Source organism: Tetrao urogallus, assembly GCF_951394365.1.
Source record: "Tetrao urogallus genome assembly, chromosome: 19".
In the NCBI taxonomy this organism is placed as follows: Eukaryota; Metazoa; Chordata; class Aves; order Galliformes; family Phasianidae; genus Tetrao; species Tetrao urogallus.
Window position 1 is genome coordinate 8,486,334 of NC_136832.1, and position 21,639 is coordinate 8,507,972.

The window sequence follows — 21,639 nt, forward strand, 5'->3', positions numbered from 1 at the left end:
TTTGGCAGCCTATTATTGCTAGAAATATTTCTTATGCTAAAAAGACAACTTTTCAAATATCACCTCTGTGTTGTCTCAAACTGTCAACAAGCACCTAAAATTCTTAAACAACATACTTCTGTTGGCAAGCAAACACTAAGAGTTCAGCTGATGCAGGTAATTATGTTTATTTCTTTCCTTACAGATACTGATCAGATGATATTCTATATTTTTGGCAATGAAGAAAAGCTACTTAAAAAAAGAATTATGTGGAAGATCACAGATGTCAGCTTTTCGGACACCTACTCCAATGTCTTCTGTTGGTTCAGGCACCAGATCATCATCTCCCCTAAGCCAACAGGCTTCTCCACCTGCTCGCAAAAGTAGGGCATGGCAGAATCAACAGCTTGATACTACAGCAAATGTAGAAGCTGCTTTTGAATCTAAGTTTTATGAAGGTAAAAGTATGCACTAAAACCACAAAAAGCCCATGTTCTGTGAACTTTGTGATAATGGTTTAAAGATAAATGATTTGTTGGAAAGAAACATGAGAATTTGCTTTGCTGTTTTGATGCTCAAATGTGTAAACAAAAATAATAGTGGATCTGTATAGGAAAACAAGATTTTCACTCCTTGAAGTCTGCTCCAGGGGGAGAAGAACACTGAAGATGGGCAATATGTACCGTGTCATTTTTGGAAGAATACACCCGCTTACTCTAACATGTCATTTCCTGTAATAGCTTCTGGTGTGCTGTTTCTTCTCATGTGGGGGAGAATAATTTTCAGTGCTTTTCCTGTATTCAGTGTGAGGTACAAGATGAATATAACAGTCACCAGTTCTTTTACCGCTGAAGGTAGTTTCTCTGTTTAATTTCAGATGAAAATGGTGTCAGTCCAGGTGTTCGGTACATTACAGAACCCCTTATAAAAAGTCTGTCAAAACAGGAAAATTTGGCATATATAAGCTCACTGAATCTTTCTTCACCACAGGATGGGGACAAGAAATTCAAGGTAAGTTACTGAACGTAACTGGTAATAAAACAAAGTGTGTATATACGTGTGTGTATATAGCATATTCAAATAAAGATGGGTTTGTAAGTGGATATAAATAGTTATGCTCTGTTGGCCTCCTTCTATAACCAGCTTCTGTCAAAATAAAAATGATAGAATGTCAGTGGAGACTTCTGTGCAAAAGAAGGTACCATGAATCAATTACAATGAAGTTTAGAGCATTAATTTTTTAGGGTTTGAATTGTGGTGATATATATATATTTTTTTTTAATAGCAAATTCCCTTTAATATAAGTGAAACTGATTCAGTGCAAACTTAAAATCTAGTTTTCTTTCTCCAGTATTACAGAACATTGAATTTAAGACTTTTTGAATTCAACAATGAAACTGATTAATGTTAGAATAATGCACTTTTTAAATGAATGTGTTTGTTAAAAATATAAATCTGCCTCATTTAAAGAAAAAGCTAAAGCTGCAGTTCTAAGGGGTGAATCTTCTGTTCTTCAGTACATAGAAAATTTGGAAAGATGCTCTAAACTAGAGAGACTGAATCTAAGTAACAATCAAATAGAGAAGATTGAAAAGCTGGATAAGCTGTTGAAGTTGCGTGAACTCAATTTGTCTTACAACAAGATCAGGTAAGCAGAGATGCTGCTTAAAGCTTTGAAAACTCCAGTTATGACAGAGCTGACACTGTTATTGTTTGAGTGGAAGCTGAGAAGTATGGACAGCTAAATAGCATTTCCCATCAGTTACATGTCAAGACTATAAAGCTTCAGTGAACTCTTCATTTCATAGAAGCTTGTGGCTTTTAATATCTTCAAAACGTATCTAAAGAAGTAGTTTTGAGAAGTGCTGTATTTTCTGTTATCGGAAGTTGAAGAGAAATGGTTGAAGCAATAGTAAAATTTTGTTTCCTTTACTATCTTTAGTTACTAAGTTTGATCTTTACATGGGATCAACTTTGTAGAGAAGTTGCAGTGTTGGTTGAGAAATTAACAGTGGGAAGTAAACAAGCATTTCTACACATTTACATTCATACAACTTCCTCATTTAAAAGGAATTGAAAAGGGTCAGAGTAGTTTTTAGCTATTGCTGCATGTTTTCAGACTTTCATTGTAGACAACTGGTTTTTACTTCAAGAAGAGTAAGGCAACGAGCATTTTCTACCCCACTTTATGATACTCATCTATTTAGATTAGTGCCCAGGGAAACTTCAACCCAGCATTTTCCTCACTAAGCAGTTCAGTATTTTAATGAATATACTCAAAAAGTAGTTCTTTACAGCATCAGTTTAAGTTGATTCTTGCTTTTATATGGAAAAAATGTTTATTTTGGTTCAGTTGTGTCATGTATGTGTGCAACTACATTTGGAGGATAAGAAGAGCAAAATGGGTATATTAAAATGGCATAATCACTTATGTAAATAAGTTTTTAGTGGAGAGGTGTAAAAATGAGACTTTGGTCACTGTAATAGAACATTGCTGTAAAATTGTTGGGTTTATTTGTTCATAGCCTTACCATAATATGTGAAAGCAAGATATTCTAATTTCGTTTGAATTGTGAATCCATTGTTCATTACAATGTTTGTTACAGTGCTGTTGTTTGCTGTTTCTTGAATGGTAATTAGTTGAAATAGATTTTCCATATCTTAACCATAATGCCTCAATTGCACTGTGAATTTTTATATGCTTCACAATGAGTTTTGTGTTCTTATTTTCAGTAAGATTGAAGGCATGGAACATTTACGTAACCTACAAAAGATGAACCTTGCAGGGAACGAGATTGAGCACATTCCTGTGTGGGTAGGGAAGAAACTGAGATCCCTGCGCATCCTTAACTTGAAACAGAATAAAGTATCATCAGTAAGTGGTCACACTTAAGGAACAGTCTTTTAATGAACTGGTAAATTTATGTTGTTTGACCTACTCTGAATCACTCAGTGTCTCTTAGTTGTCAGTACAGTTGTTGTGAGCCTACCAAAGCTGGTTCTTAAGGATAAACTCTCCTGTTGTTCCAGTTATTTCAAGTGTAAACATGCTTTGTTTTTCAAAATCTTACAGTTTCCTGAAGAAGTGGGAAAAGTTTGCAGATGTGATGCCTTTTTCATGTGGTGGTGTCCCTTACAATAAGTTGATTTCAAGTTTTGGGAGACCTGCAGATAATATACTTGTTTTTGTATTTAGGGCATGACTAAATTTACTTCTGTGGTCCAGGTTAATTTCCATGTTCTATATAAACAGAATGTCTATGAAATTAAGTCAGTAGTACAGTTTCTGAAATAGCCATCGTATTTAAGAAGAAAGATAAACCAGCTTTGAGTAATTTCTTCAGTTAATAAAATCTCCTTTCTCATGAACCAGTCTGGAGGAATGGAAGGAATGGAAGTTGGGTGTATCCAGGCTCTGTGATCTTGGATTTCCCAAAGTCAATCTTGATGAAATTTGCTTTTTTTGCCTTTTTTTTTTTTTTTTTTTTTTTTTTTTTTTTTAATGGAAGAAACAGGTTGATTTTTAGGCAGTTGTTTTAGTCTTGCTATGGCTCTACCTTGTAATATCTTATACAATCAAATTCAGTGATGTGTGAGTTAGTTGTTGTTGGAGATGTCTAATCACTGTACCATTTGCCTTTCATTTAGCTTCATGAAGTAGCTAAACTGAAGCCTCTCCAAGATCTGACTTCTCTGTTCCTTGCTGGTAATCCAGTTGCCAGCCTGCCTCACTACCGCTTGTACGTCATATTCCACTTGCGAGCACTGGAAAACTTGGATGGACAGCCAGTGACAAATCGTGACAGACAGGAAGCTCTACAGAGGTTTGATTTAGGTAATAATGTTGTATTACAACTACGGTAAGTGACACCAAATGAATTTAGCTGGAAAAGAGTTCTATTTGAATGGGTTCTTTTACTTTGTTTTTCAGAAGAGATAGAAAAATTAGAGAGGGAGTTAGAGAACGCAATACAAGAGATGGAGAACCTTAAACTTAACCAGTCTAAAGTACTTGAGCAGCTTCACCATCAAGATGAGGTCAACAAATCATTAAAAGAAAAAACCTTGCAGCAGAAGCAAAGCTGTGAAGATCTACAAAGGGATGTAGATACCAAAAATGAACTGGTAAGATAATCATTTATTTGGAACAGTTTTGTTATCAGAAACAGATGCCAGTGGGAGAACTCAAATAGCTGTAGGATTATGCTAAGAATTAAGACAAGTATTTTGGAAGACGTAAGTTAAGGCACTAAAGAGTGTTTTCAATATTCCTTCTGTGGAAAAAGTAAGTATACTGAACCAGCAGTCAGTACCAGTCTCACAATTTATAGTTTATAGAAACTTTCTGTCTGTAGTAATAGGCTTTTTTACTTGATAAAAGATTAAGCTGCTCTAAATTATCTGTGTAATGAATCTCCTTTGTTCACAACTTTAAATGCTGCTGTATTGAGGGGGGAAAAGGTTCACTATTTTTATAGTAACAAGCTATGCATACAAGTTCTACTCTAGTAATGCTTCTTTTTCCAGGCCAAGTGTATTTGTTTTCTTGTATTTTCTTTACATCATCCTAAAACTTGCATCTGACAGTTGTCTTTCATTGGTAGCTATAAAATGCAAGATTTGTACCGTGGCCCTGGAAAAACTCCTGTTGACTGGAGAACACTCAGTTGCGAATGACTTTCTGGGAGTGCAGTGTTTGGCTTTTAATCTTTCTTGTTAGCCTTGTCCTCTCGTTTTATCCTTCAGATTCTCTACTGCTAATATTTATGTAGCTCTTTCTTGTGTTGAACATACTTACTAACCAGCGGCCTATTCCTACAAGGCAGTTTTCAGTATAGTGAGATTTGGCAGCAGATATTTTGCAACTTAGCCCCCTCTTATCCTCTGGATGACAAACTCTGCTTGCTTCTCTCTCCCTGTAGCTGTGCACTGGTTTGTCACAGTCCCTTTCTGCAGAGCCTTTATTCCTCACTGAAGGTAGCCCGCTGTGCTCCTGGGTTGCATGCTTATTTTGATTTTGAGGCTTTCTTTGCATGTTTAATAAAGTAGAAATGTTGTACAGAGGTCTGGTGAGACTGTATTCACTGTGTGGTTCTTTGGTTGTTTTGTTTTTGCATGACATGTTTCTTTAAAATCTTTCTTTAAGCTTTCTCTCCTTTATTCCAGTCTTACCTATTTCTTTTTCTCCAGTAGTTTTGCTTTCCACTGTCTATTGGAGTATTACTGCATGTTCTTCCTCAGGTATTCAGCACAGAAAGTTGATTTAAAAGGGAATCACATGATAGACCTCTTTAAAAAAAAAAAAAAAAAAAAAAAAAAAAAAAAAAAAAAATTCCTAACTAGCCCATAGTTAAACTAAAATGAAATGCTTAGGCTTTATACACGTGACAATGGAGATAATACTACTTTTTTTTTTATACAGCTTAAGACTGTTAGAAATAAGATCTCATTTCTCATTAATAACAGCAAATATATTCAGTATAGATTTTGCTAAAGGTCTGTACCCAAATTACTCCTTGGAGTTAGAGACATTTTCTTTCAAACCTCTCATGCTTGTAAATTTAAGAGACCTTTCATGTGATCATTTGTGTTGTACTGTGGAATTTGTCTGCTCTTAGTTGTCATGTTGCACCTTGTGATGAAGTGGCACTTTGTGATATCCTCGACCCCAAATACACCATCTTTCTTCTAATGTGAACTTTCTTTTGAAATCAGTGTTCTGAATTGAATGGTGTGTGATAACAATGAGAATTCAGTGAATGCATCTTCCTTTGCTTACTGATTCATTAGCTAAAGCAGAAAACAATGGAGCTGACACGAGCTTGCCAGAAGCAATATGAGTTGGAGCAGGAACTGGCGTTTTATAAGATTGATGCAAAATTTGAGCCACTAAACTATTTTCCATCAGAGGTAATAATTTTAAACTTATGGATCTTTTTGATTTCTTTTTCTCTTTCTTTTCAGTTGCTTGGAAAATACCAAACTTCCATAGTTTTTCTTTTGTTCTAATAGACAGAGGTCTACAAGGATAAAATACAAAAATCTCATTCTAAAATCATGGGTTACATGATCTGATCTAAAGTGAATCTTGAGTGACCTTTAACTTGCTGAAAATTAGTACATGTACATCTTAGCTGAACAGAGTCAGTGAACAATCATTTCATTCTTATTAATGATTGAGTAAATGATCGCTTTCATTTCTGGCTTAATTTTGGAGGCCCTCTCAGTCTGAAAAACTGTACAAGCCAGAATGATCTTCAGTTAAACAACATCTTAGAATTTCTCCCTTTTTCCCACCTAATTAATGGAGCTAACCTCTGTGATACTTGCAAAATTAAAATGATTGGTGAGTCTGCACAAGAAACAAAGACCACTGAAACATAGCTAAAAAAATTCATCATTCACAATTAGTGAAGTTTAAATATTTAAGTGTAAGAGTGTAATGGACTGAGTATGGTCTGTGTTACTTCTACATCTAAAATATTAAGAAAAAGTCCTCCAAAAGTTAAATACCCTCTTGCATTATGACCACTGGCAACAAACTGAGCACATCCCAAATACAAATGTATCTGCTAATAGTCTGTTCATTTGTAATGGCACTGTAAGAGTGTTTAAATGCATTTTGTGAGCTGACAGTAACCCTGTTTCTGAGACAGATGTGTAACTGACATAACAGCTGTATTGCTTTAACACTGCAGGATGTTGAGCTTGACAGCGTCCCTGGTGAAAGCCCATACATTGGTAAGGCCAGGTACAAAAGAAACATGTTTATAACAGAAGGCTACATTGCTAGCAAAGCTCAGCAAATGGGAACTGGAAAAATGCAATCAGACGAAAATGATCTGTGCATGAAATCACAGCTGGAACCTCAGTTTCAAACTCTAGATGAGCAATTGGAGAGTAAAGAAAAAAAGATTCATTCAGGTAATTTTTTTTTTTATATTAAAAAAAAGTACATATAGCAGTATTTATTCTACTGTTGGAGCTGTTGACATGTATTTGACAAGAGACTGGCAACAGTGTGTCAAAGGCTGTAACTGCTGTTGCTTCTCAGCCCTGTATTGGTGATATCTTGGGGTCAAAAGTGTTTCATACTGAATTATCTTAAAATAATAGCAAAAAATCTTGTAATAATTACAGTTGATATAAAAGAATGCCAGGGGAGTCTCCCATCTGATCTGTCAATTGGTGTCATTCACATTAAAAACTGGATCTACTCTGTGAGTAATGGGGATTAGCTTTGATTATCACCACTTAAAGAAAACGCATTCTGATTTTGCTGATTAGTGAAAAATGAGTCAATGTTGAATGGCACATTAAAATGTGTGTGTGGCTTTTTTTTTTCTGCAGCACAAAGGAGATTAGAAGAGCTGCAAAATGCAATAGGAAAAGCAGAGCAACAAGTTTTGGAAGTAACAGGGGAACTGCAACAACTGGAGGGTGCTCTGGCTCAGAAAAAAGTACGCAAAGGAGTTTCTATGTGGATAGGAGGGGAAAGCGTCTGAAACAGTTTTTCTCTCCCCATCCTTTTTTAAGGGGCCATTGTACATATGTGCAATGAAGAACCAAATAATTGGATCATATTCAGACAACCTGTTGGGCTAAGCTGGTTTAATAGCTTCTTGATCAGCTTCTTGTTTCCAGTATAACTGTTTCAGCCAACCTCCTGCTGCCATCCCCAGGTCTCACAGGCCAACAGGGAGGATTTGGAGCAGCAGCTGAGTAAGAAGATACAAATACTGCATCAGCTACGAGAGGAAGCCTTAGCACTGGAGAAACAAATGGAGAATCAGAAAAGAGAAATAGGGAAGAAGCAGAAAGAGCTTGAAGACTTGAGTTCTCTTGCTTCTGTAAATTCTAAAGATCCAAGACATGTGAGTAAAACCACAATCTTCAGTTTTCATTTGCTATCTATATTCACAGACTGAGAAATGTAGGTAAGTGGATTATACATTATTTAGCTACTTAGCAATGTCTGTGGCAGTTAGGAGGACTTACTTCAGCTGTTACTCAGAACACCTACAACTCCTCAAACCTAAAACCAAGTAATTGTACAACATCTGAGCAACCATTTTCAGTGCACGTCACACATGGAAGCTGCTCACGCTTTAAGAACTGGGTCTTTATGATTTGTACAGACGTGCTGTGAGCCTTGGAAGCAGAAATTTTCTGCTTTCAGTAAAATCTTTTCTAATTCTGAAAAGATCTCTAATAGCACTTTGGTAGGGACTAATAACCTTCCTGTGCTGCCCGCATCCTCCTGCTGTTCCTGGAAGGCTGCTCGGTGTCTTGGAGGCCACTTGTTGCAGTTAGGGAGCAAAGCTGGCACCAGGCACTGCCATAGCTTGACAGCCACCTTCTTTTGTGCTGCACAGAAGCAAAACTAATGATATCTGAGCTACTTACTGTGTTCAGCAACGGCAAATGTTTACACAACTACGAAATTGAAATGTTTTTTTTCTTTATAAATACTGTGTTTTTCGTTTTTTAAAACAAAACACTTTTTAAAACAGAGAGTTTTTCAGGCCAGCTTGACACCCTGACGCACACAAAGTAAAAACGACTTTCAGCTCCGTTCCCATTTCGAGCCGAGCCGCGCAGCCGCTTTCAAAAAATGCGTTAAGGCCGGCAGGGCTGGGCGCGCTCGGCACGGAGCCCAGGCCCGGCCCGGCCCCTCTCGCCGCCGCCGCCGCGCTCCGAATCACGGCGCAGGAAGCCCGGCCCGGCCAATCGCCGCGCTGGTGCAGGAGGGCCGCTCCCGGCTCCCCGCTTCCTCCCGGTTCCCCTCGGCCCCCCGCTACCTCCTGCTGTTGGGGCGGCCGAGGAGCGGGAGGCGATGCCGGGTATCGTACTGGAGGCGGCGGGGCGATCGGACTGACTTTAGAGCGGGGGTGGGGCGGCCCTGCACGTGATCCCGAAGGAAGAAGAGACAAAGGCAAAGCTGTAAGTGTTTGTTGTTTTTAAACAGGGCTCCTGTGACATCCAGCAGCTGCGGCAAAGTGACTCAGCAGCAGCAGCACCTCGGCTTGCTTTCTGCTTGTTGAAATTTCACTTCTGAGAGCTGAAGGGTAGTTTGTTATTAACAGGTGGCAAGTTGAATTGTGCTGATGGAAGGGTTAAAAGTAGCTTTCAGTGCATTAAAATAGAGAAATCTACTTTTTTTCCCTTAAACAATTTCTTTGTTATAGGAATAACCTTACAAGCAAACATTTTGAGAATGCACGCTTCTGTTAGCTTGATTTCTTTTTCAAGAAGAAAGAAGAAAAGTGCTGTTTTTTACGACAGTATAAATGATGTACTTTCCTGAATTCTATGGAATTTAAACTGCTTGTAATTTTGTCTGATGGGAAGCATGTAGCACCATATTGCATTGATAACATGGTTTTGTACACAGCTGAAATGATGGGTTAAGTTCATACAAAATACATGTGCAGTCCTGATGAAATCAGTGTGAACTATGGAATTGCTGTGGAACAGGGGCATTTCTCAGAAATACAGAAGTGGTTCAGCTTGAAGTAGAACTTGGCTATTAAGTTAGACTGACTTGCTGCATGTTCATGGTATTTTCCTTTGGGTGGTGACCTGACACGTTGTGCTGGGAAGGCAATGCAAGATGATAGGATAAGGCTTCTGGGGGAAATCATGTTTGTTCTTGACTGAAAGAGGAAATAGTACAGCAGGAAGAAAGGTAATAGTTACAAATACTGATTTATAAGCTCACACCTTATACAACATGCCTTAGCAAGGGGGCAGGACTGCCTCATGCTGCTGCTTGCCTATCTGGGATTCTTTTTGAAGTAGCAAAGAGAAAAACAATCAGAACGAAGCGCCACAAGATGGGTTGCACTGGTCACCTCTATGAGTATCAGTGAGATACTGCAGAACTGAGCTAAAATGTGAGCTGGCTTTTTCAAATCTGTGCTGACATAGTTCTGCTTGGCCTTTCCAACTGTCATTTACAGGCTCACATGAGAGCTCAAAAAGCAAGTAAGGAACAGCAGATTGAGGTAATGAACAAACAGTATAAACAGCTCGAGATTCGCCTGGATGAAATGCTTTCTAGGATTGCTAAGGAAACTGAGGAAATCAAGGACTTGGAGCAGCAGCTCACTGATGGTAACTTTTTGTTCATGTCTTAAAGTGTTTTTGTATCTAGAATAATGTAATTGAGCTGATAAAAATGTTGAGGTACCAAGGCCCTTGATCAAGTGTGAGCTGAGTGGTTGTTTTCTGAACACATTCTTGTCATCTGCAATTTAATTGTTACATCAGGAAGAATTATTCTGCTTTTAATTGAACAAGTGAAGTACTGATATTTCAATACCCTTAGGGAGCTGCTTTTTCATTTAGACTTGAGATAATGTCAAAAATATGTTAATTTCAGAAACATTAAAGCAATTTCTTATCTAGTTCTTGAGCTAGCTGAGATTCACTTGGATCATTGTAGCCTTCACAGAAGTGTCTTTTCTGTGAGTCGCTTTCTTCCTCTGTATTTTAAACTGATTTAAGTGAGGTACTTCATTAATGTCATTATGTATTTATTTACTATGCACCTCGTCTGTGTGAGAGTTGATGCCCCAGAAAAGCATATGATTTTTAAAAGCGATTTAGGCAGAAAAGTAGCAAGTGCCATCATAGAAGGAAGTATGTGTGTATGGAGGGAGGTATTTAAAGAACTGCAGGTTCTGCTCAACTTTTCCAGCGGTCACAGATAGTAATGTTGAAAATCCTGGCCTTTAAAACACAGCACAAGCACTTTCTGCTTGAGTTCAAGTTGCTTGTTTTCATTGCTTGTTTTTACTGCGTGTTCACCTACTTAGTTAAAGATTAGTAGTGGCAGTTCTGTATGTTTTGTAAGTAAACATGGTTTCTTCAATACCTTCAATTCACTTTGCATTTCTGCAGGTCAAATAGCAACAAACGAAGCACTGAAAAGGGATTTAGAAAGCATTATAATTGGATTACAGGAATACCTGGAAGGCGTTAAGCATCAAGCAAAACAGGCCAATGATGAATGTAAGGAGTTGCAGAAGGATAAAGAATCTTTGCTTCAGAGATTGGCAGATCTAGAGGATGAAAGAAATAGCTTGAAAATAGTTATGATGGATGCCGAAAATATGAGAAAGGTAAGATTTAATGCTGTGTTTCTTCCCACGTTGAGATACCTAAGGATTAACGTAAAATTAAGCGAGCAGTCAAATTTGGGAATGGCAAAACACAGCTCTCTGGACAAAATTACTTTCTGACATGGTAACATCTATCAGATGTGTTCATGTGCAGTAGGAGAGGCATCGGGCCTTCAAAATGTATCATCCAGTTCCTTAAGAGGCTGTCTTAGTGTCCTCGAGTCTTCTGTAAATGTTAATATCTTAGACTAATGCATAATGCTTTAGGCTGCACCTTTGGAACTTGTGCAGACTTCAGGTGAGGTCTGAACACAGTACCAGTGACTTGGCCTGCGTATGTAATAATGCTACCTGTCTTGTTGGAAATATTTGGAGGTTAGGTTTAGCATCTCTGTTTTGATATACCAGCTTTCAAGTTAATAGTGAACTGAAGAGTAGGGGAAGAGTGGCAACATAATCTGAGAAATCCTGTTCCTCCTGTGTACGTATTTCTGAACAAATGTAAAACTCCAGGAAATAGCAATGCTTGAAGGCGCGCTTCAAGAGCAGCAAGAAATAAATGAATCGCTCAGAGGAGGCCAAGGGGAGCTCAGTGCCTACGAGGCTGAACTGGAAGCCCAGCTGAGAGACAGAGACACCGAAACCAATCGGCAAAAGGAAGAATTGGAAAGACTGAAACAACTCAGCCAGGTGAGAACACAGCTGTAATGTTACCAGAGTGGCAATCGGCCTGGGCTGGCAGCATACCTTGCCATCTGCCTGTGCAGTGATTTGCAAGGAATTGTTCTTCTAGGGATGTCCCAGAAGAGAGGGAAGTATCAGATCATTAGGATGTGTAACCTTGCACTGCAGCAAGATGGAAGAATTTGTGGCCTCTTTGTAGAGGCCTTTGTATGTTTGTGAGTATAGCAGATGAAAACAAGGTTGGCCTTTGCTGTTGTTTCAAGTAGAAATCTGGCTTCCTAGCTTTTTTGTTTGTTTTTCTATATTCTAGCTTTTTGCTGGGTAAGAACAATGTGTGCTTTAAGTTACACATTCCTATTTTATCTTAACCTGCTGTTGGGGATCCTCTCTTGGATTCAGATGCAGTGATACGCAGTGACTGGCATCTTGGTTCAGTTTCCATTAATCAGAAATGAACGTGGTGTTGGTGAGGTGGTTTTTTTTGTTGCTGATTTTTCAGTTTTCTTTGAATGACTTATTCCACCATCAGGAATATATAAAAATGCATAACAAAGTGCTTTTGTCCCCGGGCCCCTCCAGGTCTTTTGGGTGTAGTGTTTCAGGCAAAACTTGGAAATTCTCTGTAGAACTCTGATAAATGTAAATCTGTTGGTTTCCCAGTGAGAAAGACACGTTTGTGCCAGGTCTAGATTGAACGTCATCATCGTGACTGGTGCTGCAAATGCTGAAGAAATACTAGCTGTTGTATGTTGATGGGCTACCTTGGGATGCTTGTTTTCTTACGGGGTGTTGTTGTTATTCTCTAAAGAAACACAGCTGTTGCACATTTGGGTGATGAGGTGGGATTATTAATCTGAAGGTTGTTTGTGTTTATAGATGGAACTGTCAGCCCTGCAAGCTGAACTTGAGAAGGAAAGGCAAGCATTAGAGAATGCTCTGAGCAAAGCACAATTAGCAGAAGAGAAGGAACAAGAAAATTATAAGCTGCTTTCTCAGTTCAAACAACTGCAGGTGAAGTACTTGTTGCCATAGCAAGTTCCTGATAAGCAGTGTGCTTTTTCACTGCCAGTGGGGGAAAGTGAGAAGAATTTTTGTTCTGAAGTTCAGTGGTGCCTGGCAAATTTCTCGTCTGGAGACCCTGCACCACAGATTTTTATCTGACTATTTTGGATGTTTAGATTGACCTTTGAAATAATGTCAGGGCTGCTCTCCTATATTGCAGTGGGATTGATAAATTGTGTAAATCTTAATTTCCCACAAGCCTCATTCAATACAGTGTCAGTAAGAGAACAATTTGTGTGCAACTGGGGGCGGGGGGGGAAGCCTGACTTGATTGCATCAGTTTTTCTCATTGTGGCAAGTCTGGGTTCAGTCCTTTGCCTTCACCAAATCCCTTTGTCCCATCTCATGCACCTCAGAGGGTAAAATGGCCACCAGCTTATGAAAGATCCTCACCAGATATTAGAACTATAATTTTTGCCTCAGCTTGCCAATGTGCAGAGCAGACTTCAAGTCTTGGTCCTGTTGGTCAAGCGTGGATTCTTGGTCTGGTGTCTGTGACAGAGGTGGCACAACTGCAAACACTGTAGCATATGGATATTGTGATTTCACTGTGCTTTGCTTATATAAACACAATAGTTTCATTAAGGAAAATGTAAGATCATTCTGAATTGTTGGAATATTTTTCAACATGTAAATGTATTTATCTATTAGGGAGACAACAATCTCCTGAAACAACAGCTTAAAGATCTTCAGAATCAGCTAAGCCATGCAGTGGGTAACTTGATGCACCCTGAGGAAGTCCTGGCTCGTATAAATGAGCTCAAGCAAAAGCTTCGGACAGGAGCAGGAGAGATTAAGTGAGTGAAATAGAAACAGTTCTAGATTTATGCACATGTTCTTGCTCCATAGATGAGAGCAACGAGGTACATCTGCTGCATCCTTTGTATTGTGATGTAGGGCAGTTCAAACGTGACCTTTAGCACCTTCCTTGTGTTTGAGAGAACATTGCCTGAGCTCAGGCACCTCTATTGCTGAGGGTTGTATTACACATTCCTCTCAGGTTTCACTACTAGAAATAAAGAATTTTTCTTTTCCTCCTCTGTCCCCAGCTACAAAAAAATGGAAATAAAGACAGAGCAGAGTAACACTGGCACTGCAACCTATTCAGCACTGCACCTGAATTAATTTCCATTGAATGTTTTAAACTAGCACTTCTGAACTGGGCTGTGTTGCCTTTATGCCTAGTATTGTGATTTAAAGTTACTGTTTTCCGTAATGGAGCTTTCTCTTTCAGATGTCAGAATTCAGCTGATGTTTTGGGGAAAAGCCTTGCAAATCTGCAGAAAGAGTTCAATAGAATCCTTGCTGATACACAGAGGGAAAAAGAGAAAGCATGGGAAAGACAGAGGCAATTGCAAGAGGAAATGGTATCTCAGCAGGAAAAGCTGGAAGATATACAGGAGAAATATAGACAGGCATGTATCAAAGCTGTGAAAGCAAGACTGAGACAGTTTCAGCTTTGTCTAAAATATGCATGTTGCAGCTGAAGGATCAAGGTTTATGACAAATGTAGATTTGTTTCCCTCCATCTTTCAAATAAGTGTAATTTTACTAAGAGCAGATAAATTGCTCACGGTTGCTTGCCAGAAGCAAGTTCAACAACTCAAGTAGGCGTGGGGCACTGTTGATTGTGATTAGAATAGCTTTGCTATTCTTTAGGTATAAGATATACTACTAGTGGTGCTTACAAAAAGTTGGTCTGAAAATCATTAAAATAGGGTGGGTTTTAATTGAAACTTTGTTTTGGTTGCTCATTCTTGCATACTTCATGTACAGGTGAAATCTGAAAACAGGCAGAATAAGAACAAGGTCCATCAGTTAGAGAATGAAATTCAACTTTTACGTGAAAAAATAAGGAGTATGGAAGAAATCCAGGGCCTGGCTGATCAACAGCTCCAAGAGGCAGATGAAGAAAAAGAGGCTATTCTTGCTCAGCTAGAAGACCTGGAGAAAAGGGTAGGAATAGACATGAGTGTGTGCTCTGTGTTGGGCTGCTCAGGAAAAGAGTATCTAAAGAACTCGTGAATTATTTTGCTTCTTAAGATGAAGCTCAAATGCAAGAAGGAACACAAAGGTGAAATACAGCCCTTTTCTTAAGTGCAGCTGGACACCTTGATTCTTGTATTATTGTGATAGTTCTGTGTATACAATACCACGTGGGACGTGTGGAAAGGCCTTTATTCTGCGCTGCTTTTCTTTTAAAATTACTGTGAAACCTGTTGCTTTCCTGGTTTCAGAAAAAAATAGAAGATGCCAGGGCACAAATGCAATTTGCTGATCTGGATAAAGAGCTGAAGGAGTTGAAGAGAGCAATCATCACTTCAGATAAACTGGCGGCTGCTGAGCTGTGCATTGCTAAAAACCAGCTGCAGACTCTTCATGGGACTGTTCTCAAAATTAATCAGGAACGAGCTGAGGTAAATCAACGTTGGTAATTAATTGTTAGTTATAATTAAGCAGTGCTTTCTAATGCCATAATAATCAAGACCGTCTTTGTTGCTTTTAAATTCAGCTTCAAGTCTTTGTTTTTAATTATCCTGCCAGATGAGCTGTTGCTTTAGTCAGCCTCATCTTGAAATATTATAAATCAGTGTCTGACTTAACTTGGATTAACAGGCTGCCTTGCTGCAAGTTAGAAGGTGGGAGAGAGGTAGGTTTTATCTTCTGTAGCAATTGAAAGTCGATCAATTCACAATATATTATTATGTAAGACTAAAAAGCAAAAGAAAATACAGAATTTAGTTCATAAATTTAAACCTTTAAAAATTGATTTTTTTGGCTTCATACAAACACGTGTTGAAATTTACTCTGCAGAAAGGCTGTCAGGTTAAAGGAGAAATAGTTTATGCAGACTGTTGTTTTTTGTCATTTTCTTGAATTCCAACACAGACAAGCAGTGATGTCTCCTGTTACTCTGCAATTCATAAAGCTTTGTGAGACACCTGCAAGCCTGTGAGATGTTCTTGTAAACTAAACTTAAGGTAAAATGTCAATTTCAGGAATTTGAGGAAGCTGAAGAGTTCTGTGTTGAGGCAGCTCGTGCAACTCGGGATCTTGCCCGAGCAGAAGCAGAAATAGAATTGTTACAACAGCTTCTGAAACAGAAGGAAGAACAAGTGAGTTGAAGCAATGTTTCCTCTGTTATACGAGGAGGGTGAACTATGTGGAGAGCAGTTCATTGGTGTTCTGAAATGGCCGTGTTTACTTGCCTGCTGTGGCCTTTTTCTTCAAGTTTTCCCAAGTCACTGTTCTTCCCTCCCCTACACCTCCCTCAGTGGTTTGAATTTGAAGAAAGCCTGTTCGTTTGCATGTCTTCATGTGGCTGCACATGTAAGTCTCAGTCATATGAGGAGATGGAAGAACAGTTCTGTTGCATCAAAGTGGTACAAGTGTTTTGCTGAGTGAGCATTTCTGTAGGAAAATGTAAGATAGTTTGAAAACGTTCTACTGTAATTTATATTGAAATGCTTTGCTTTGATTTAAACTTAAAACAGCTTCAACACGAAATGGGGAAAGCTGGTGAGAAGACTGCACTGAGCTCTCAGAAGTTAGAAATTGATGAACTGAATGACACAGTGGAGCAACAGAAAGCAGAAATTGAGCGTTTAAGATGGTTGCTGGATGACACCGGGGCAGGTAATCTCTTATCTCTGTCTCCAGCAGGTAGGGAAGCAAGCTGTTCTGCAGCAGTGCATATTCCTCACTAACGTGAGAAGCTTTTAGAGCTCTGGGATTTTGTTCTAGGAGAACAAACAGGAAACCATTCTGTGCAGTTCTTAGACTAGGATACATTCAGTATCATTAGTTATTTGTCTTATATGCTTATAAAACTGTGTGATTAATTATCAGGTAACAAGGATGAAATTGACAACTTACAAGATGAAATTGCAGCACTCAGAAATGCACTCTCATGCCAGAATGGTTATGTCACCAGTATAGCAGATCCAGTAAAAAGAAGAGGATACTGGTATTATGTGCCACCATCACAGGTCAGAAATTCAAATCCTGTTATGTAGAGAGGCATTTGTTATGGGGAAATTCCTTATATATGAATTTGAGTAATACTGTTATATTTGGTTCTCTCTTTAAAGCAGCAAAATGCTTAAAAATGAGAGAAGGCAGGGTGTGTAGAGCCTGTTGTTGGAAAAAATCAATGCTTTAGAAAGTCTACAATTATTAAATTATTTTCCTTTATTTGTTATTTCTAGAATAAAGTATCTTATAGGAACAAATCCTTTTTCTTTTTTTCCTTAGGCCTCAACTCCTGCCTCTCACAGCACAAAAGACTCTGGAGTTGGTTTACAGTGCCCTGGCACATCACCACCCAGAAAAGGGTGTAGTCAGGTCAGGAAGGAAGACTTACCCAGATCAAGAGGGTGCTGGGTTTATTCACCAGTCAGAAACAGGTGGTACAAAACAAATCCTAATAAAGGTGAGTCTCGTGGTCTCACAGTGTGCAGGAGTGTAATGAATGTGGCTGTGCTTAGAGTTCCTAGCGAGTATTTCTGATATGCAGTAGTGGATATTTAATATTAATTTCTGGTGAATTTGTTCAACAGTGCTGAAAGTAAATGTTTGTATTGTAATTCAAGAAATCTTTCTGTTAAAACTTATTAAAACAAACAAACAAACAAACAAACAAAAAAAACAAAAAACAAAAAAAAACTTTTTCCTGTGTTTAAAGCTGGAAGAACAGAAGAAGACAGCAAAGGAAACGTGGAAGCTCGTGCTCACAAAGACCTGCCCTTTGTCCCACCGCCTGGTGCAGCCATCTATACTCTTCTCCCAGCTGGTGCTCCTCCACCCCAAGGAGCTGTGGCTTCCAGCCCTCCTCCTGCAGCTGCAGATGGAGGCTCCATTGCTCCTGGCTCTGTTCCCTATGGCCTGCCTCCTGTGGGAGCCCAGGTTGTTTATGGCCTTCTTCCTCCAAACTTTACTGTCCCGCTCGTTCCTTTTGGAGGTCTTCACTGCAATGTACCCAAGCATCACGACTTGGTAAGACACAGGGTGGCAGGGTTGTGAACAGATTAAGAGCATCCTGTAATGTCTGCTTTTTCAAAGGAAGGAAGAAAAAGAAATCTCACTTCTACAGATTAAAATTTAAGAACTCAAAGCAGTCTTGTGGCAAGACTGTAAATCTCAGAGAGCTTGCTGATAAGAATGCCCTGTCTCCAGTGTTAGTGGTCTGGTCGCTGCTATCTGTAACTGCTTATGTGTTTTGGTGCACTGAAATAGAAAAACAGGACAATCAGTCTTAATTTTGCTGTCCTGTGTAGGAGAGTGAAGTCTCAAGGTTAGAAGACACTGTGCGTCATTTGAGGTCTCGGAAATACAGAGATAAACGGTCAGAGGCAGCTGGGCACAAATGCAAGAACGAAATGGAAGAATTACGTCAGAACATGGAAGATCTTCTGCATGAGAGAGAAGAGCTGGAACGCGAAGTGGCAGAGCTGCACAGAGCAGCTCAAACACGTAACAAGCGCAAGTAAGAATAGCACACTGCTTCTGGTCAAGCAAGTGGAAATGGCCAAATTATTTTTCCAGTGACAGCAGATTTGACACGTTTATAACTAACATTCTTGTTGATCTGTTACATGTTTTATACGAACTGCGGGAGGCTGCTGAGCCTCTGATGTTTTGTAGCTTAATTCGTTGTTTTTCTTCTTGGGCTTTCAGGGACTTTGTTGAAGGCTATACTGAAAACTTAATGGCAGAACTACAGTTAGAAAAATCTCTTAAACACCATGAAGATATTGCAGAAGAAATTGAATGTATAGAGAAGACTCTTCTCAAACGCCGAGCGGAGCTTAGAGAGGCAGACAGGCTTCTCACAGAAGCTGAAATGGAACTTGAGAGCACACGGGGAAAGGCGAGTAAAGCCCGAAGTGCAGAAGGATTTCTGTGTTATGGTGGTTGTTTTAGGCAGAAGGTTTTACTTTTATTTTTGTCTAAGCAGTTTATTTTTACATGGATAACCTGCAGCCTTTAAAAATGCTTCTGTTTGAAAATAAGGCCTGGGATAACCTGTGCTAAAAGAAACTGTTTTGGTCCTTGTCAAAGGGGGGGAAGCTTTTCTCTTCTGGGGCAAGAGAATAATATTCAAGTAAGGTGGAGGTCATTTTTGGGCAGCTGACTTGTAAGTTATAGGTGTTGAAATGGTAAGGGGGGTTGTGTCGTCTCAATGATGTTCAATTTTTGCTCTAGACTAAAGACACCATTCAAAAGTACAATCGTGCCAAACAGCATTTGCTCCATACTGAAACGGAAGCAGAGGAGCTGGAGCGAAGGGCTCAGGAAATGGCTACTGAACTTGTGAAAGCAGATCAGCAATTAAGGTACCCTGTTGTTGTGAATTAGCATCAGATGGGAAAGAGGAGAACAAAACTGTTTCAAATATCAAGGGACTGCTTTTGGAGTGGGGAGCTTTTAAAACGTAAATATGTAAGGGCATAAATGCTTTTGTAGATCATTGCAGGCAGATACACAGGATTTAGAACAGCGTAAGAAGGAACAGGAAGGTGTTTTGAAGGAGATCAACAAAGTGGTGTCTGCAAGAGACTCTGAGTTCCAGTCGTTAAACCAGAAAATAGAAATGCTGACTGGAAGGTAAATCTATCTGAAATTTACCTTAAACTGATGCCCTTCTCTAATAAGTGTGCCCAGTGTACTCGGCTGTGCATGTCCCTGCTCACTGCAGAGGAGTTGGACTGGATCGCTTTTAAGGGTCTCTTCCAACTCTAAGGATTCTATGTATTTTTGTTTCTTCTGAACCATGCCTTTTGTCTTCTCTGTAAGCCTTCAGAAGCTTCAAGGAGATATTCAAGTTGCAGAAGGTAATGAAGAGCATCACCTCCAAATGCTCAGAGAAGCAGAGAACATTCTTCAGGTCAAGAAAACTGAACTGGAAGGACTGAAAAATCAGGTGAGGTGCATCTGGTCAGTTCAGGAGTATCAGTTTCATTGTTGTCACTGGGGACTGTGAAGTGTCTTTGGCTCCAACCTGTCTTATCTGAATAAGTTCTAATTCTTAATTCTGTGACTTATTTTATTTTTTTGTCACTGTTGGTCATTTGAATTACTGTTTGGGCTTTTTTTTTTTGGTGAGGGGAATATTTTCTTTTTTGGGGTTTGTGTAGTTTGACCCCAATCCTGTCTGCATTTCTGGGTGATAAATGTTAGTGCAGAGTTCTGTGTTCTTAAGCTTCTTATTCTCAAGTGCAATAAGTACCTCTGAGGCCCAGGGCTGCACTGTGCAGATCAAAGCTTAATTGTCAGTGCTGGCCCTTCTACAGCAGTCCAGCAAATGGAGCTCACTGCTCTGATGGGATTCTCCTGCGATTTGCAACTCAAGTAAATCTGTAAACTGGTAACAGGATTGCATTGATTTATTTCTTGTATGTGTGTGGCCATAAAACTGTAAGTGTTCAGATGTGGTGGTGGTGCTGAACCTCTGTGTCGTAGGTTACTGCTCAGCAACAAGAGCTGCAGTTTGTGGAGCAGCAGCTCAGGCAAAGGAAGGAGCAGCTCCGTGCCCTTCAGGACTGTATTTCTCAAAAGAAAGGTGACCTCAAGGAAGCTCTTCGAGACGGGGAGACTGAAGCGAAGGAGAAACAGCGCCAAATAAAAGTAACTTTTCCAAATTAGCTTTCTGTTAATTACATCTGTGGAGAACAGCAAAAGAATAGAAACATAAAAACATCACAATACTTCAACAAAAATGGTTTTGCTTTCTATGTCCTCCCCAAATCTGAAAAACAGAACAAGCAAGCTTATGACTACGTGTCTCATGGGTTGGACAAGGTGCACAAATAAGAAAGAACTTTTCTAGTTTCTGGGTAATACAGAATTGGTCGCTGGGGAACAAAAGCACATGAAATAAGTCTCCAAAGGCAGCTTCTAAAGCAGATCACTCTGATCAGTGTGCTTAAAATGCAGCAGCCCTGATGTAAGTCAGCTGTCTGTCTCCTCCATTCCTGTGTTCATGTTTGCTTGCTCAGAAAGGAATCCGCGCTTCTTTGTGAAAGGAAGACTGGCTAGATCCATGCACCCAGCACTGAAGTAAAAGGATCGAGATTAACAACATTGTTTTTGTTGTTTTCTTCCTCTGGTGATGCTTTTTCTGGCTCTCTGTTGTAAGGCCTTCTTGTTCACTTGCCTGATGCTGTGGATCAAAGCCTCCATGGAAATTCCTACTTTAAATTGCCTACAAGCAAGGCTTTCCCCTAAATGTTACATAATTTTTTGTTTCTTTACACCATTAACTGTGTTCTAGACAGTTTAATTCTGGAGTTTATAGTTGACAGTAGATTTGTTACATTTTAATAAATATTTTTAAATTATTAAAGGAAAAATAAATGGCAAATAATGACATTCATTTTAACACTGTTATTTCCACAGGAAATAAGGCTTCTTCTGGAAGATCTTAATGCTGAGAGGAGAGAACTGGGTGTCCAGATTGATGAGAAGAGAGCACAGCTTTCAGTCATAAGGAAGGATATTGGAAAAGAGGAAGAAAATCTTCAAATAATACTTGGACAAATCAACAAGCATAAGATAGGTAGATATTATTTTGTGCAGACTGAAAATAAATACGCTCTAAGATTCCAGTTGTACATCTGTGCCATTATATTTTCTGCAGTCTCTTTAAATACTGTGAATGGTTGCAGAGAAAGCTTTCCTAGAGACTCAGACTCCAACGCAGGGCTGACTGGTTGCCCTCTGGAGTTGAGGCAGTGCTTTGTGTTGCTTTGCTCTTGGGATTTGAGTTTCTCACTTCAGTGAGGAAAAA

At 39.2% G+C, this 21,639-nt stretch overlaps 1 protein-coding gene across 1 annotated transcript in view; it reads left to right on the forward strand.

Moving 5' to 3' along the window:
• Positions 1–217: 217 nt before the first annotated feature.
• The window catches only part of CNTRL (centriolin), a gene marked incomplete at both ends in the record, with an annotated part of 28,207 nt that continues 6,785 nt past the window's right edge, over positions 218–21,639 (forward strand). Inside the window, 30 exons of the mRNA XM_079544859.1 lie at positions 218–437; positions 857–990; positions 1,497–1,627; positions 2,713–2,854; positions 3,628–3,814; positions 3,911–4,104; positions 5,770–5,889; positions 6,678–6,903; positions 7,330–7,439; positions 7,662–7,853; positions 9,942–10,095; positions 10,885–11,105; positions 11,619–11,795; positions 12,666–12,800; positions 13,503–13,648; positions 14,086–14,266; positions 14,628–14,807; positions 15,089–15,268; positions 15,851–15,967; positions 16,346–16,487; positions 16,701–16,840; positions 17,106–17,283; positions 17,536–17,846; positions 18,128–18,336; positions 18,528–18,720; positions 19,056–19,186; positions 19,317–19,457; positions 19,647–19,773; positions 20,313–20,477; positions 21,249–21,408. Of these exons, the coding sequence (XP_079400985.1) occupies positions 218–437; positions 857–990; positions 1,497–1,627; positions 2,713–2,854; positions 3,628–3,814; positions 3,911–4,104; positions 5,770–5,889; positions 6,678–6,903; positions 7,330–7,439; positions 7,662–7,853; positions 9,942–10,095; positions 10,885–11,105; positions 11,619–11,795; positions 12,666–12,800; positions 13,503–13,648; positions 14,086–14,266; positions 14,628–14,807; positions 15,089–15,268; positions 15,851–15,967; positions 16,346–16,487; positions 16,701–16,840; positions 17,106–17,283; positions 17,536–17,846; positions 18,128–18,336; positions 18,528–18,720; positions 19,056–19,186; positions 19,317–19,457; positions 19,647–19,773; positions 20,313–20,477; positions 21,249–21,408 (5,044 nt within the window). The remainder of the gene's footprint in view (positions 438–856; positions 991–1,496; positions 1,628–2,712; positions 2,855–3,627; positions 3,815–3,910; positions 4,105–5,769; positions 5,890–6,677; positions 6,904–7,329; positions 7,440–7,661; positions 7,854–9,941; positions 10,096–10,884; positions 11,106–11,618; positions 11,796–12,665; positions 12,801–13,502; positions 13,649–14,085; positions 14,267–14,627; positions 14,808–15,088; positions 15,269–15,850; positions 15,968–16,345; positions 16,488–16,700; positions 16,841–17,105; positions 17,284–17,535; positions 17,847–18,127; positions 18,337–18,527; positions 18,721–19,055; positions 19,187–19,316; positions 19,458–19,646; positions 19,774–20,312; positions 20,478–21,248; positions 21,409–21,639) is intronic.